We start from the raw sequence: 14,343 nt of genomic DNA, 5'->3' as shown, positions 1-14,343 counted from the left end.
TCTATATATACCTCAAGAAACAGTGCTCCTGGCACTGACATAATTTACTATATAATGCTTCAGCATCTCAATCAGAAATCACTATCTTCATTGCTTAAACTTTACAATCGGATATTCTCAGAACATATATCCCCCACTTCCTGGCAACATTCTTATATAATAGCTATACCAAAACCTGGAAAAGATCATTCAATTGCACACAATTATAGACCAATTTCTCTAACCAGCTGCTTGAGTAAGACTTTGGAAAAAATGGTTCACCATTGTCTCACCTGGTATCTTGAATCCCAAAACATAATCAGTAATAATCAGTTTGGTTTTCAAAAGAATAGATCTTCCCTAGACCTTATGACAAAAGCTGAATCAATCATAAGGAATGCATTCATCAGAAATCAACATCTTGTCATGATATGCCTTGATATAGAGGAGGCTTTTGATACCACATGGCGATACGTCATCCTAAGAGATTTCCATTCTATTCATATGAGAGGGTATTTACCATATTTTATTCAAAGCTTCCTTCGACACAGATCTTTCCAAGTTAAGTACAGGCAGGTTTTATCTCAAACATATTATTATTAATAGCCATATGGTGCAAGGAAGCCTGAGGCTTATGCTGCACCAGGAAAAAAAAAAAAAAAAAAATTTCGAGAGAGAGAGAGAGATGAGCCATGAGCCCCCGGGGTTATATACAAGGAGTCCCATAGGGCTCTGTTCTTAGTGTCACTAAGAACAGAGTGGTTCACTACGAATAAACAGTATCACAAACCGCATTCCAAACTCCGTTGACTCATATCTCTATGCAGGTGACCTTACCATATCCTGCCATTCCCAGAATATGAACTATATTGAGAGGCATCTACAAATATCCATAAACAACATTGAATTACGGATGGCACAAAATGGATACAGACTGTCAACCCACAAATCTATAGCAATACATTTCTGCACAAAGCATAGAATGCATCCTGAACCTGAGTTGCATTTGGCCAATCACCCTTTACCAATCATGAACAGTATTTGTCTCCTAGGGCTAACTTTTGATAAGAAATTAAACTTACGGGAGTGCACAAAATATCTAAGAACCACTTGCGCAAAGAAAATGAATATACTCCTGGTTATCTCCAGTACATGGGGTGCAGATCGTTATACCCTGCTCCACTTATATAAGTCCCTAATTAGATCTCAGCTAGACTACAGAGCACCTGTTTATGACTCAGCTAGGGAAAGGAAAGCACAGTAGCCCATCTTGCACCCATCCAACATTCCTCTCTTAGGATAGCCCTAGGTGCATACAGAACATCACCAGGGCCGATCGGGCTAGCCAGGTGGGTAAGGTGCCTGCCTGGCAACCCAAAGGTTGCGGGTTTGAATCCTGCCTTGGGCTTGGATCAGAGTAGTGCAAAAACCTTGGCAGGTGCATTATGGCCACAGAAGCCGATGCGCCAACAACTAACAAAAAAAAAAAAAAAAGCATCACCAGTTCAAAGTCTTATGTTGAGGCTCACAAACCTCTACTTAGCATCAGAAGAAAGATGTTGCTGTTGAATTACTCAGCTAAAATTAAAAGTCTGCCTACTTATCCTGTTTGGCCACTCCTGCGTGATCCTCAGTGGAAAACCCACTATGCAAATAAACCCAGAACAATCCGGCCTGCTGGTATCAGATGCAGATTCTAGCAGAAAGCTGGAACATCCAGTTTGATAATATCCTCAGAGAATCAAAAGATCTAGATCTCCCATTGACTTCCTTCACACTTCTAATGAATACTTTGAGCAATGGGGCAAAGGTTCCATAGCAAAGATTAACATCCAACAACTACATTATGCTCATACACAAAAGTACCCCCAATTCACCAAGATCTATACTGATGGTTCATAATCTAACAATCAAGTGGGTGCAGCTGCTGTCTTCCCTAATTCAACTGTCTCGTTTTCACTTCCAGCCAAATGTAGCAGTTATACCGCTGAGCTTCATGCCATTAAGCTTGCTCTGAAAAATATCTCACTGCTGTCAATAAATAAAAGTATAATATATACTGATTCATAAAGTGCTATTTTAGCTTTGAAAGGCACTTCCTCACCTAACAATCCTTTATTAAAACTCATAAGACATAAGCTGATGCAGCTTCATGAGTATCAACAAACTTATCTTTTCTTGGATCCCTGGCAACAGTGGTATTCTAGGAAATGAATGTGCAGATGATGCTGCAAAAGCATCCTTCCAACATAGCCGCAACAAATGATCTAGTCCCATATCGTGATTACAGACACAATGTGTGGGCAGGAGCAGCAGTGCGTAGCATACGCTTCTTGATTAGACCGGGGTTTGAGCCCGTGCCCACCAAATACGGAGGATGCGGAAAGGTCAGAGTATGACCACCGCATATCCCTGGAGCAATATGTATGGAGAACGTGCATGGAACAATGGACACTTCTGTGGAAAATGCAAACAAATAACAAGCTATTTCAAATAAAACCTGAACCACAATTATGGACTTCTAGCCTTCGTAAAAATAGAAAAGAAGAAGTAATCTTAGCTAGAATCCGAATAGGTGACACTCACCTTACATATCTTTATCTGCTTACAGTGAATGATCCTCCTCAGGGTGCATACTGCTCACAACCACTTACAGTAAAACATATACTCCTTGAATGTAGCTTGTTTAACAACACCCGACGAATTTCCTTTAGTTTCATTTCAGATCTGCAACAACCTATGTCTCTCAATAGCATCATAGTTAAAGAAGCAAATCCCTCTGAATTCTTTTTCTATTTGAAACAAATTCAAATGTATGACCGTTTCCAACTGCTGTACAAGCAGTTCTTATATGTAAATTCAGTTGATTTGGGAAGTGCAACATGGCCTAAGTTGCCCTTGCACCAGAAAACACCACAACAACAACAACAACTCTTATAGAAAAATTCTATTTTGGTAAATAGAAGAAAGGGATATAAAGTGGAAATATAATGAACTAAATATTTTGTAAAAGTTAAATCTGATTCATGAGGTTGATAAAGGAGTGAAAACAATATGATATTCCACTTTCAACTCTCTCGACATTTCTTAAAAATTATGATGCCATAGAAAAACAATTCAAGAAAGGAAACGACGTTGGAAGAATGAAGAGAACATGGGTGCAAAGCACGAAGACATAGAGCAGGGGTGGGCACGCATGAGGTCAATGAGAGCCGCATTCCAGTTTTTAATATATTATAAAGAGCCACACCATAGTCACATAGTATTAAATATTTAAATTTAATTTAATTAATATGATTACATATTCTACACAAGTCTTAAGTGCTATGTAAAGTAATATAAGAAAAGATAATTAAGAGAAAAAAAATACAAAATAATTATTTCAAAATTTTAATAATAAAAATAAAATATAATAAAAATGCATTAATAAAAAGTATAACATTTAACGAAGACCTTTGGTCAAATCTTCGAAATTTGGCGTAAAATTTGTTAAAGCCGTTTGCAGCAATTCAGTGAGATGATGATTGGTCAACTGTGAACGATATTTCGACTTCACAAACTTCATTGTGGAGTACAAAGATTCACAGCAATATGTTGTACCAAAAATTGAAATTATATGGCAAGCAGCTTTCTTTAAATGTGGATATTTTGATTCTGGCAAGAGTTTCCAAAATTCAATTATAGAAGTAGATTTGTGCTGCATTTGCAAGGCCTGACCCTCTTTCATCTCTAATAACTCCAATTCCCCAGCCGCCTTTTCAACAAGTATTATTTCAGAAATTGGAAATCCATCTTCAATAATATCACAAATAAATGGGTTCACAAAATATGCATATGTAGATTTCAAACTTTTCAAATCTTCAAACCTATGTTTGAAATCTGCTTGCAATTCTTCCAATTTTTCTTTGTATTCGTTTAACTTTTCTTCTTTGATATTGATTATATTTGCTTTTACTCGTGGAAAATGATTAAATATTTTGTTCTTAAGATCATACACAAAAAGCCGAAGTTTAGCTTCAAAACCAAATACAGTTTGTGACAAATCAATAATAATCTTTTCCTTTCCTTGTAAAGCCAAATTAAGTGTTTGCAAATGTTCTATAATGTCTGTAAGGAACATTAAGTCAGAAAGCCAAGTTCATTTTCTAATTCTGGGTATTTTTTTCCTTTTTCTTTTGTAAATGTTATGATAGGATTTAGGAGTTCCACAAAAATTTAGGAGTTCCACGGCTCAAAACGTTGTAAGTTGATAGCCATCTTACAACACATCATAGGGATAAATCACTGGGCAATTCATCTGTTTCGTCATTCACTCGCAACTCTTCTAAAAAGTTCTTAAATTGACGATGTGTTTTGGCATTTGTTCTAATTAAATTCACAATCTGCAAAGCAATCTTCCACACATTTTTGTATTTGAAGTACTTCACTATGAGATGCCCGTGGTGAATTATGCAGTGAAGAGATAAGAAACGTAAAATTTTACGATTGTTGTTTAAAAGATCAATGAAACCTTGGTTTTCCCCTAATAATTACAGGCGCTCTGTCAGTCGCAACACTTACAAGTTTATCACGAGGCAATTCAAACTTTTCGTTACTTCATCAAGCACATTTCTGACATCGATACCGCGAGTTGTTTCGATAAGAGCTACTAGGTCTAACATTTCTTCCTTCACATTTACATCTGCAGATACATAGCGGACAAAAACGGCTAATTGTGGAACATCCTGAATGTCTGTAGACTCGTCGAGAGCTAAACTAAATGCTGTACAATTTTTCAAATCAAACTATTTTCAACATTTTTACTAATTGCACCAATACAAAGCTCAGTCGTACAGCGTGACATAGGAACCTGCGCGATCAATTTATGCAGTTTTGCATTATCTGGATTAAACTTTAACCACTTCTTCCAAGTTTCTTTTAATAAATTCTCCTTCTCCATATGGACGTTTGGCACGAGCAATATTCCAAGCTATCAAAAAACTAGCTTCGTTTGCTCTGTCACTTCGCGACTAAAAGAAGACAAGAGTCCTTGTTGCTTATGAAGACCAGATTGCAAGGACTTAAGTTTCTCTGTTCGCAATTTTGAATTGAGTGGATATTGAGTTGAAAAGTGGGGATGACTTACTTCATAATCTCGACGTAAATTGCTTACTTTGTAGTTTGCAATTGTAACTTGAGCATTAGCATTAGTAGAGGCATTTGATGCAAGAAAGCAAGCTTATGCAGCATCAGCCAAAAAAAAAAAAAAAAAAAAAAAAACCCACTTCCACTTCACCCCTCTGTTCGTTCAAAATACCTGTCCAGCTGAGCCTTAAACTTATTTAGGCTATCAACCTCCACCACAAGGGATGAAAGTCTGTTCCACCAACCAACCACCCGCTGGCTAAAGGCAAATTTCCGCACGTCTATCCTACATCTGTCTTTCCTCAATTTGAATTTATGCCCTCTCAGGTGATTTTTCTGAGCTAGAGGAAGAATCCCATCAGCATTGAGCATGCTTAAACCATTCAAGGCTTTATACACCTCTATCAGATCACCTCACTGGTGTCTAGTCTCCAGACACTGTAATTTGCAAAACTTAAGCCTTTCTTCGTAAGAGCACCCCTTTGTTCCATTCACTAATCTTGTTGCCTTTCTCTGTACTCGTTCCAGCAGCTCTACATCCTTCTTGAAATGAGGCCTCCAGACCTGTATACAGTACTCTAGGTGTGGCCTGACCATTGCCTTATACAATGGAATAATCACCTCCTTATCCCTGCTGGAAAAATTCCTGTATATCATTGACAATACTCCATGAGCTACTCTTGCAGCCCGTCTGCACTGCTCAGAGAACTTCATATCTGCCTGCACAACCACTCCCAAGTCCCTTTCATTCTCTACCACTGTCAGTGTAGTACCACAGAGTTGATACGTTGCTCTGGGATTGCTGTTTCCCATGTGTAGTACTTTACATTTGTCAATGTTAAACTTCATTTGCCACCTCTCAGCCCATCTGCTCAACCTTTCCAGATCCTGTTGCAGCAGCATAGTGTCAGTAGTGTCCTTGACAACCCTGCCAACCTTTGTATCATCTGCAAACTTGGACATTAAGCTTGATATACCATCATAAATATCATTTATAAATACAGAAAACAATAATGGACCCAACACTGAGCCCTGAGGGACTCCACTAATAACATTAGTCCACGATGAGCAGTGTCCATTGATTACCACTCTCTGTCTTCTCCCCCTCAACCACCCCTTTATCCATAGCAGCAATTTGCCTCCAATGTCACACTGCTCCAATTTGTGTAGCAGTCTTCCATGTGCAACAGTATCAAAAGCCTTTCTAAGATCCAAGTATATAATATCAAAGTTATTCCCTGCATCCATTCTTTTGTGACTGCATCATAGTATCCAATCAAGTTGGTCAGGCAAGACTTCCCCTTACCAAAACCATGCTGTGTCTGAGCTATAACTGAAGTCTTGTCTAAATGATCCTGCAGTGCTTCTTTAACCAGTGCCTCCATTAATTTACCTGGAACAGAAGTTAAACTAACACGTCTATAATTACTTGTGTCAGCCTTTGGTCCTCCTTTGTGAATTGGGGTCACATTTGCACATTTCCAGTCTATGGCTACCTCCCTTGAGTCCAAGGAAGCTCTCATAATTATGGCTAAGGGTTTGCTTACTTCCTTTGCTGCCTCCTTTAATATAACTGGATAGATCCCATCCACCCCGGGTGCCTTGTGTTTATCTTCAACAGTTTCTCCTCCACTTTACTCCCAGTTATTTCAAGATTCTGTAGCTTACTGCTAGAGTTGAATACACCTAATTCTGTTTTTACACGATAGATACGTTCCTGAAAAATACGTGTAAAAAAAATTCGTGTAAAAAAAGACATTGTATTTATGGAAGAAAAGAAGATTGGTTCCGGATCTAAAAAAATCAGTAAAAATAATTTAAAAAAAACACATAAAAATATTCGTTTTAAGCTTATTATTTTATTTAAACAAAATACACATGTAATAATATGTAATTAAAATGTATTAAAATAAATTTGTATGCATATGAAATGAAAAAAAATTCTTCATGAACAAAAAAAATCTGTTTTACACATAACAAGATTTTATTCATTTTCACTTTCTGATAATAAACGGCGCATATGTTTGCGTACGACTGGAATATCACTGCCATCACTAGAAATGTTGTGGACATCGTCTTCTTCCTCTATTAATGAAATTCTTTCTGTGATCTCTTGAGCAAAATCAGCACGAGTCTCCTCTGGTGCTAATGTTTCACCAGTTTTACGAACGAATTCAGTTATTAATCGTTGTGTTCGTGTTTTGGTTAGGCCGTTATATAATTCTCTGTAAGAGGCTGTCAACAACTTCAGTTCACTTTTAAACTTCCCAGCGCGTTCCTCATTAGGGTCATTTTTGACAAAATGATTACCTAATTTTCTGGCCAGTTCCAGACCATCTTTTATTAAATCTGCATTTAGAACAGGATCATTTTCTTCATTATCACTACGTTCTGTGGGATAAGGAGTCCCAAGGACAATCTCTAATATTTCATCTTCGCTTAGGGCTTTGTCGGTTAACAATTCATCAATATCTTCAAACGATAGATCATCGAATCCTTCTCCACCAATTTTGTGTGCCATTGTAATGATGTTGGGAAATTCGGTCGTATTAGGGATGATGGGATCTTTGCTTTTTGCACATTGTCGCCAAACCGCTTTCCAACACGCATTTAAAGTTGCTGGTTTTAATTCAGTTAACGCTAATCCAACTTGATTGATACAATCCATAATTGAGAATTTCTTCCACACATCAATGATTGTTAGTGTTTCATCATTCAGTTTGTCCAAAACGCGTTGGAATGTTCGTTTTACGTAGTATGTTTTAATTGTCGCAATTATACCTTGGTCTAGCGGTTGTATCAAAGATGTAGTATTAGGTGGCAGAAATAAAATTTGTACGTTTGGGTGTTCCAAGACAGGATGGCCGGGTGCATTGTCAAGAATCAGAAGAACTTTAAATTCGAGACCTTTCAAATTCATATAACGTCTGACTTCTGGGACGAAACATTTGTTGAACCATTCTGTAAAAATAGTAGTGGTCACCCAGGCCTTCTTGTTTGCCATCCAGTGAACAGGCAGTTTATTGATATCTACACCTTTCATTGAACGTGGGTTTAGGGCTCGATTTACCAGCAGTGGTTTCAACATACGATCTCTTGAAGCGTTGGAGGAAAATAATAAGGTCACGCGATCCTTAGCTACCTTAAAACCACCAGCAGTTTTCTGCGATTTGGCTACATACGTTCTGTTGCATTCGTTTCCAGAAGAAACCAGTTTCATCTGCATTCCACACTTGATCAGGAGTGTATCCTCTATCTTCAATAATTTTTGCAAGTTCCTGCGGGAATACTTTAGCAGCCGATTCATCTGCAGATGCAGTTTCACCTTTAATTTTTATATTATGAAGAGCATTCCTTTTAAGAAACCCTGTCATCCAACCTGTACTCGCAGAAAATTCATACTTTCTGTTTAACTGAGATGAAATGCTTGGCTCCTTTTCTTTAATCTGTCTGTAAATTCTTAGTGCTGTTTGCTTGATGGCATTTCCATCTACTCTTTTTTGTGACTGATCTTCTATCCATATTACCAGAGCCTTTTCCATTTTTTCCTTGACAATATCTCTTGTATATGATGATGAATTAACACTTACTTTGGTTCCAGAACATACCGACTTCCTAATTGCAGCTTCATTTTTCTTAATAGTTCTTACGGTAGCTTCATGTACACCAAAATGCTTTCCTAGAGACGTAGCCACTTGTCCAGTTGCAAGACGATCTAAAATTTGAATTTTAAGTTCCAAAGAAATCGCTTTCCTTTTCATTTTGGTAATAGGCGAATTATTCGACATTATATAAGGGCTACCGAAAAATATCTCAGTTATAATTAATAAAAAAAGGTATGAAAAATTTGTAAACTTACAATTTATTGACTATTTGGCAAAATTTAATAAATTTATATGTGCACAAATTTCACTAAAGATTCTTTCACTTTGAAATAGAGCTTACTACTAAATGTCTTCCGAAGGTACAATGCACGAATACCGTAAATGTGCACCAAATTCAATAAAAACGTTGATGATTCATAGATACCTAGACGTACACATTGGTAAGCAAAAGCACGCGTTTCAAAACGCACACACTAGCTGTTATCCAATCTATTGGTGCGTGTAATATAGAAATGATACTAATATGCCACAAATAAAAAAAAAAATTCTTACAATTTAGGCAAAACAAAATTCATAGAAATCGTGTTAAATCAAAATGACTCGTGTAAAAAGAGAATGAAATATTTATTTTGAATTCGTGTTAAATCAAATTCGTGTAAAAAAAGTTCGTGCAAAAACAGAATTAGGTGTACACCTCTGGCATTCCCCTTGCTGAATAACTCCTCATGTGTGAATGTTGATGCAAAATATTCATTTAGTTTTTAGCTACCTGAGCAGGATCATCAACAGTTGACCCATCAATATCAAGTGGACCAATCTGATTCATCCCCTTCCTTCTAGAGTTTACATAAGTAAAGAACTCTTTGCTGTTTTTCTTTGCATCCCTTGCCAAGGATTTCTCGTAATCTGCCTTCACCTGCCTAACCTCCTTTGTAACTTGGTTGCATATCAACTTGTATCTATCATAGGCTTCTGTGTCATGTGTTAATTTGTAAGTATCCCATGCATTTTTCTTCTCTGCCATATGCCTCATTAGTTCATCTGACATCCATTTTGGCCTAAACCTTGAACAATATTTCTTAGTTGGTATGTAAAGCCTAGTAGCTTCCAAGATAAGTTCTTTGAATGCTTCCCATTTTGAATTTGCTGTTGGTAACATCATCAGTTGGTCCCACTGTATAGAATTTAAATACTGTCTCAGTCCATCGTAGTCGCCTTTACGGAAGCAATAACCCTTCCCTTTACCCCTAATGGTAGTTACCTCTTTGAGTAAATCCCACTTCAGCACACTGTGATCACTGCCACCTAGTGGTTCATTTATCTGCAGATTCTTAATGCATGGAGAATCACTGCTGATAATCAAATCAAGAGTATTACTCCCTCTAGTTGCCTCCCGAACATGCTGATGTAGAAAACAATCATCCAATAAATCCACAAAAGCCCTGCTAGTGTGTGTGAGTAACCAGCCCCCAAATTCCAGTCAATATCTGGGAAATTAAAATCTCCCATTATAAGACTCTCTGATTTACTGGCCCACTCTATTTCCCTGTACAGTTCCTTATTATACTCATCAGAGTCATTAGGCCTATAGCACACTCGTACTCTCAATTTTGATCTCCCAGTGCTTATGTCACATCAAACTGACTCAACACTGCACTGTCCAGCGATGTCGACTGGCTTCACTTCCTTGGTTTTTATTTGTTTCTTAACTAATAGCATAACCCCTCCCCCCTTCCTATCCTGTCTATCCTTTCTGTAGACGTTGTACTCTCCAAATTGCAGTTCTGCATCCCTTATATCTGTGTGACACGTCTCTGATATCCCAACAATATCTGCCTTTGATGTTTTGAGCAATACCTCAAATTCATCAAATGTATTTACTAAACTCCTAGCACTGGTGTACACGCAAGTTTACCTGCACCTGTTTCTATTCTTAGCTACCCTAACACAACCCATGTGTTTACTTGTACCGCAATGGCTCCCAGCAGTCTCTGAAATACCATGCATCTTGTTTTTCAGGCTTCTGCTCATTCTAATAGAAGCAGTGCAAGAATCTCTTTCACCTCTGCCAGTGGCTACTGTCAATCTATTGGTCTTTGTCTCCCCCCAAGCTAGCAGTTTTCCGACCCACCTAACACTGCCTCGATAGCATCAGCAAATATTCTTGCACCCTTTCTATTTAAGTGTATCCCATCCCTGTAGAAGCAATCTCTCCTGTTAACAAGTACAGTCCAGGCTGAAAAAAATTCTACCCCTTGAGCCTTGCACAATCTTTCCAGGGCCGAATTGATTGACAAGGCTCTCATCATATACTCCCTCCTATCGTGTCTGTGCAGAATTGCAGACACTTTCAAATACAAATAAGACACAACGACTTTCCATTATTGTCAATAAAAGGAAAATTTTCTACCCATTCTTCTTGAAAGATTCTATTTTCTTGTTCGTATTTTCGTTTTTTGATATTTTCTTGTCTGGACGATCCTGCATTACTTCTTTAACCAGTGACTCCTTTATTTTCCCCAGAACAGAAGTTAAACTAATAGGTCTGTAATTTCTCGTGTCATCCTTTTATCTCCTTTTGTGAATTGGGGATATATTCACACCTCTTCAGTCTGTGGGGGCCTCCCTTGAATCCAAGGATGCTCTCATAATTATGGCTAAGGGTTTGATTACTTCCTTTGCTACCTCCCTTAATATAATTGGATAGATCCCATCTACCTCAGGTGCCTTTCTTATGTGTAACTTCAACAGTTTTTTCCATGATGCATTTAGTGGATGAAGTAAAAGTATAAGGGGGACAGGCATGTATATGAAGTAATGAAATTTTTGGAAATTGCATATACAGGGTGATTCACTACCAGTGCGACAAACTTGCAGGAGGTGTAGGGGGCACAAAGACGAATCGGAATCACATAGCATTGCAGGGTCCGAAATGCCTTCGTCATGCGGTAGAGGACGTTGAACGGGAGATCGCGTGAACAGCGATCCCACTGGAAGTCAGCATTTGCGAACCTTTTCTGTTGAAGAAACCAAGTAGCAAAAGTCCTCCGGAGTGGATAATCCGCAAGCTCCAATGATTGGACGCGTTGCAGATGGTATGAACTCATTTGGTTTGTTGACAGTATCCTCCATACAGTGGATTGGGAAATACCCAATCATTGGCCTATCGCTCGAGTACTCAGATTGCCTTCTGCAAGACGTAGGACATTCTCCTCGTTGTTCGCTCTCGATTCATGGTACCTCTCGTGAAACAACCAGTCTCACGTAACCTTCTGTGCACACGTGTGAAAATCATATGATGAGGAGCATGCCTGTGTGGGAAACATTCCTGGTACAAGTGCAGAGTGGCGCACCCCTTACAGTCCGCAGCTCCATACGTGAGGTACATGTCGGCTAGTTCAACATTTGAATACTCTTCCATCCTACTGCCTCGGAAACCAGTTCGCAAATGCTGACTTCCAGCGGGATCGCTGTTCACGCGACCTCCCGTTCAACGTCCTCTATCGCATGACGAAGGCATTTCGGACCCTGCAATGCTATGTGATGCCAATTCGTCTTTGTGCCCCCTACACCTCCTGCAAGTTTGTCACACTGGTAGTGAATCACCCTGTATACAGCTTCTTGATGTAACGTGGTCTCGATGATAACACTGACTATGTTAGATTTTATTGGATGAGATGCTGTCTTCCACATTGTGTTTTCTTCTATGTGGTTTATCCTGTTTAGGCATGTCCATTCTGCAGTTGGGAATGTTAGTTACTGTCAGCATGCTGCAGTCTTTGTTACCACATACAGCCCTTCCCTGATAGCTGTGAACAAGTATTAATCCCTTAATTAACTGAAGTTATAATTCATTATTATTCAAAGGATTTGACAGTGCTATGATAAAATAAAAAACACTGTTTATTCTGGACTATATTTTGGCTTCATTGATTCATCTTATCAGTTTTGAACAGGTTAAATTAATACATCTAAAACCCAGGAGTAAGTGCTAAATTGCACTGAAACAAGAGCCATCCTAATTTATAGAAAACAAAGTGTATTTGGTCCATATGGTCCTGTTATCACATTGCTATATAAAATCTGGCTCTCTGACTGTTAACTACCTGTTTTGGCATTAACTGTATTGTCCAGTGTCATAAAGAATGATCATGACATTTTGCATTATCAGATTTAGTGCTATTGTTAAATCATCATAATTGGGATTAAATACTTTTTATTTTATCAAAAGGTATATTGTCTGATCCACTATATTATAGTGGATCAGACAATATACCTGTCTGATCCACTATATTATAGTGGATCAGACAGTGTTTCACATTTTCTGCATAAGCTGTAATGGAGTATTTATGTTACTGAATTATATCTCAATTAGCTGAGATGTAATTCGGTTATAGCTTTCTTCTTTCCTATCCTGGAGCTCATGCAATTCTAGTCCATGGGTATGAATTGCATATGAATCACATATGATATATCTTCACCTTGTGACATTCTTATCCATCACTTATGCTTTGTGTACAACGATAACAGATTGATAATGTTTTGGCATAGTATGTGGATATAATTTGGTGTTATTTATTTATGTGTGTGTATATATATAATGCTATAAAAAGTCATACACTATAAAATATATAAATGTGTTTTCCCTATTATCAAAAGTTTATTTTAAAGTATTTATTTTTTGACTTTTCGCATTAATTTTTATTGCAGTATAACAAATTTTGTTTTAGTTAATTATTAGCAAGCAATGAATTTGTAAATAGCCAGTGGATAATGAATTTTGTTATTTTAGGAAATAAAAATACTTGTACACATGAATTTTCATAGCATAACTTTTAGTTGATTAATTATATATTATTAATATTTTCTTTTCTAATTTCTAGATACAGTTTATCATGATATTCACCCATTCATTTCAACTGATATTTATTGACTGCAATTATCCTCGATTATTCATGTGGTGGATTGGATTTCATGCCGTCCTTTTCTTGTTCCTTTTCATGGAATTTTACAAGAAATCTTATAAGACTTCACATATGCCAGAAGGAAAAGGTGCTACATGCAATGGAAGCTCATCTCATAATTTTTTTACAAACTGTAGGAAGTTAGCTGCATGTGGTGCTGCTGTTAATGGACTTTGTTTTAACAGTTTGAATGGAATTCAAAATGGCTATGACAAGCATGTGATAGATAGTAGTAGTCACTTAGGACCTGATAAGAAGGCACTTTGATTTGAAATATAAAATGCTTTATTCGCTACTTTTACTTGCATTAATTCATCAGCAACAAAGAATGAGTCAAGTTCAGACTGAATGAACTTGTTACATACAAACAGTATACATGGTGTTACAATTAAAAATCACCAAGTCCTGTCTCACTTATTTTGATGTTTAGGCTATTTGTTGTGTGAACTGTTTTTGTCATATTTATTGTTTCTAAATTAAAATTTTGCCTACTCAGTTCCTTTTTTCTCAGTTGGAAAGCTGTTCCTATTCCCATTTTAGTTTAAAAATCATTGGTGCACTTCGGAAAAGTGCAAATCGTTTAATTTGAAAAGGTAGGGATAATAATTATGACACAACAGGCGAAGTGTGCTGAGATTCCACACAAACTATCAGATGCGAGAAAGAAAGAA

At 37.4% G+C, this 14,343-nt stretch overlaps 1 protein-coding gene across 1 annotated transcript in view; it reads left to right on the top strand.

Moving 5' to 3' along the window:
• LOC150079039 (very long chain fatty acid elongase AAEL008004-like) overlaps positions 1-14,074 on the top strand; it is a 103,735-nt gene extending 89,661 nt beyond the window's left edge. The window contains exon 7 of the mRNA XM_090382433.1: positions 13,592-14,074. Coding sequence (XP_090238559.1) covers positions 13,592-13,939 — 348 coding nt within the window. The 3' untranslated portion in view covers positions 13,940-14,074. The remainder of the gene's footprint in view (positions 1-13,591) is intronic.
• Positions 14,075-14,343: the final 269 nt, after the last annotated feature.

This window comes from Mastigoproctus giganteus, chromosome 10 (assembly GCF_048544385.1).
Source record: "Mastigoproctus giganteus isolate SK-2022 chromosome 10, ASM4854438v1, whole genome shotgun sequence".
Lineage (NCBI taxonomy): Eukaryota > Metazoa > Arthropoda > Arachnida > Uropygi > Thelyphonidae > Mastigoproctus > Mastigoproctus giganteus.
Note: the sequence above shows the minus strand (reverse complement) of the source record. Positions and strands in the feature narration are given on the sequence as shown.